This window comes from Xiphophorus couchianus, chromosome 10, assembly GCF_001444195.1.
Source record: "Xiphophorus couchianus chromosome 10, X_couchianus-1.0, whole genome shotgun sequence".
In the NCBI taxonomy this organism is placed as follows: domain Eukaryota; kingdom Metazoa; phylum Chordata; class Actinopteri; order Cyprinodontiformes; family Poeciliidae; genus Xiphophorus; species Xiphophorus couchianus.
The window spans coordinates 16,443,517-16,446,822 of NC_040237.1; the positions used below are offsets into that span (position 1 = coordinate 16,443,517).

General features: G+C 38.7%; 1 protein-coding gene across 1 annotated transcript in view; it reads right to left on the reverse strand.

Moving 5' to 3' along the window:
• The window catches only part of pemt (phosphatidylethanolamine N-methyltransferase), a 58,537-nt gene extending 57,837 nt beyond the window's left edge, over nucleotides 1-700 (reverse strand). Inside the window, exon 1 of the mRNA XM_028030032.1 lies at nucleotides 392-700. Coding sequence (XP_027885833.1) covers nucleotides 392-505 — 114 coding nt within the window. The 5' untranslated portion in view covers nucleotides 506-700. The remainder of the gene's footprint in view (nucleotides 1-391) is intronic.
• Nucleotides 701-3,306: the final 2,606 nt, after the last annotated feature.

Consider the following 3,306-nt stretch of genomic DNA (forward strand, 5'->3'; position numbering starts at 1 on the left):
CTACAGTACAGGCCTACGAACGCTTGTGCAATGTTCTCTCAGACAACAGAGAGAAAACAGAACATTAAAAAGAGCAAAACATATAAAATATACAAGCACTATCGAAGAATAGTAGAATGTGATAACCGCATATATTGCCCAGATAGAATATTGCACAGTAGTATTGCACATTTTACAGAAGGGTGAAACCTGCTTCACAAATGGTGATATGTCACATTAAATATAACAATGTGGGAGTATCATTATTGCACACGTTTGAAATGAGTGTGAAAGCGGTCAAGCTTGTTTTCAGAATCATGCTTTTATTTTGGAAAGGGCCTCCCACCAGCCGTGTTCCGGTCAGACAAAACTGAAGGCAGTGCTGCGTCTCAGCCTAGCTGCCTAGCTTTACCTTGGAATAGTCGACGTTGTTCAGACCTCCGCAGCAGTCGAGCGGGACCAGCTGGTTGCTCTGTTCGGCAGCAGGTCGTGTTTCCCGCTCAGCAGCAGCGCCGCTGTCGCTCATTCACTCTCCCAGATACGTGGCAGAAAGATAACAAATGTTGCTCAATAAATAGGGGAAGGGTCCAATGTAAGCTGTAAGAACAGGCTCGTGGCCTAGCTGTTACGCTATTCATGTCTAAATAACCTCTAACCCCGCTCGGTGCATTCTGGGTAATGTGGTTCAAATTTATTTTCGTTTTTTTTTTTCTTAATGCGTTATATATGCATATGGCCCGATTAAAGCCTGTTTCTTTTTGTACATATTATTGATATTTATTGTAAATTCGAAGAAAACTGAAGAATTCAGGTTGCATTAGGAAACAATGAAAAACTGAAGAAAAATACTTAAAAAAAATATTTCGGAAAATGGAATAAATCTCATCTATTTCTGGTGAGGAGTAAATTTGGAGACTTTTAAATGCAGTACATGCATATGTAGCAGACACACGTCATCAGAACAGTGTTCCTTACCCTTTTAAAAATCTTTGGCCTCAGATATTTTGCGGCTGTTAAACCACAGCGAGACTGAAGGAGATGTCTGAGGCCTTCAAAAATAAGATTGTTGCAGCAACTGTGAAGCATAAAGTTGGACATTTGGTGATGCAGACCATCTTCTGTGAATTCTACAGTGCATGCAGGGGTGGAAGTGAAACATTTTCTCCACCAGCCACAGGAAGTATACTTAAGTTATATAGTTAACCTTTGCTTTGGAATATGAGAGGAATCGTCCGAAGTAAATGTGTCACTGTAGACGGAAAATGTTTTACAGTCTCAACCTTCCAGGTCTCAGTCTGTTTTCTTGTTTTCATGACGATGATGATGTGGAGTCATGTCCTACATTTACATTTTCTCCTCTCCTCATTTCTCCATCTTACTCATCCTATTTTTTCTCATCCACTTTTCATGTTTTACCTTCCAGTTTCCGTTGCCATAATTTGTCTTTCCGTCTGTTACCTCACTCCTTTTTCCATCTTTAATGGCATTATTTTTCCTCTCAATATCCACTTATTTTTCTTCTAACGCTTCATATAAATCATTCCACGTTTTTTTCCCCCCCAATAAAAATTTATTTGTTGCCTCTTTGTCTTTTCCTCGCTGATTATTTCCTGTCTATCACATTAATTGCACACTTGTTGTCAGCTGATATTTTGCTCCGACCTTCCCCCTCTCTTACCCCCTACCATTTGTTTGGAGCGAGTCAGATGAGTAGAAGACACCTCATGTGGAGGCAGGAACAGTGGCAGACTCTGAAACCCTCCTTACATTGTGACCCAGCATAATGTTTGTTCATCAGGGCATCTGATCTGTAAAAAAAAATAACAAAAAAAAAAAAAACTAAACAAGGATCACATGGAGATTATGAACGTATTTGGAGATTTGGTCTCCTTTCTTTCTTTGGTTCAGCTTGGATGCAAACACATCGGCGACAACAACAGCATAAAGAGAAATTTTTCCAGTCTTAAACCTGAACGATGCGTCACTGAGAGCAGATTAGCTTTCGACTTCAAAGGACAAACATTAGTCATGGTGATTACATAATTAAATGCGAGGGGAAACTGTTGAATAAAGAAGAAAAATATGCCTACAATATCGCCTTCCTATAACATCTGAAGTGACCTTACGTAGGCCGTGTTTATGCCACTTGATGCCATCAGTGGTGCCCAGAAGAAATTTTCAGAGCAACCCAGGGCCGGCCAAAACCTTTTTTGGGGCCCTAGGCAGATTTTAAATTCAACCCCCCCTCCGCCCCCCATACCAACATGTCAACGTCGGATGTTTCATAATAATGGCTATTGATTTTAACCTTACAAGAGTGGCAAACTAGTAAATATGCTCCAATTAATTTGCATGTTGAAAGGCAAGATTGGTATTTAAGTGTGGGATATTCATTTATTTGAAAGTAAACACTACATTTACAGTTAGCAAATTTCATATCTTTTTTAAATTTGGAAGAGATGTGTAAAATGTCCAAAACGTCCAATCTATCACATGATAGAGGAGTTCAAAACATACAAAATACTGTGGAGAATTTATCCGTTCTCCATGCTAAGTTCTTGATGTATGAAGTTGAGGTCGGTGAGATGAATTTAAGAATTCCATTTATTAATACCAACATACAGCTGGTCCATTCCTCATGCTACCTTTAGGAGCTAGCAGGACAAAATGGCACCCAAGAACAGTTTGTGATCTCCTTCGTCAGCCTCTATCTAAGCTACGCCCTAAAGAGGGCGTTCCCTACTGTGTCATATCCTCTAACCTTAGCTTTGAGGGTGTTTCCTAACATGTCATTTCCTTTAGCTTTAGCTTTGCAACTAGCTAAAAGAGATAGAGGTAAAACACAGAATTATTTATTCTCAACAATACATACCTTAAGTAAATTAGGGTGTACTTATTTTATTTTACAAACGGTTTCTTCTTGGCTTCTGCACTAAGTGTAGTATAAGTCGCTTGAAAATGTTGTATCTATTTTGTAAAATATTTTACAAAGTATATAGACAGGTTTAAAGGCATGAAGGGGTTTTTTGTTTTTGTTTGGGGTTTTTGTTTGTTTTTGCTATAGCTATGTGCATTAATGTGTAGGTGTGAACAAACACTAAATGACTGGTTGATTTTATTTTGCTAAATTTATTAGAAAATACAATTTCCCACACATTTTCCTTTTGCTCTTAAGCATCCAGCATCTTGAGGAGAGGGAAGTGTCTCCATAGTATAGAGTTAACTGACAATGTTACTATTGGAGCTTTGACAAAATGCTATGGCTTCAATGTAGACGTCTACGCTACACTGTTAGAAACATTGTAAAATGACAGACCCACCAATGAA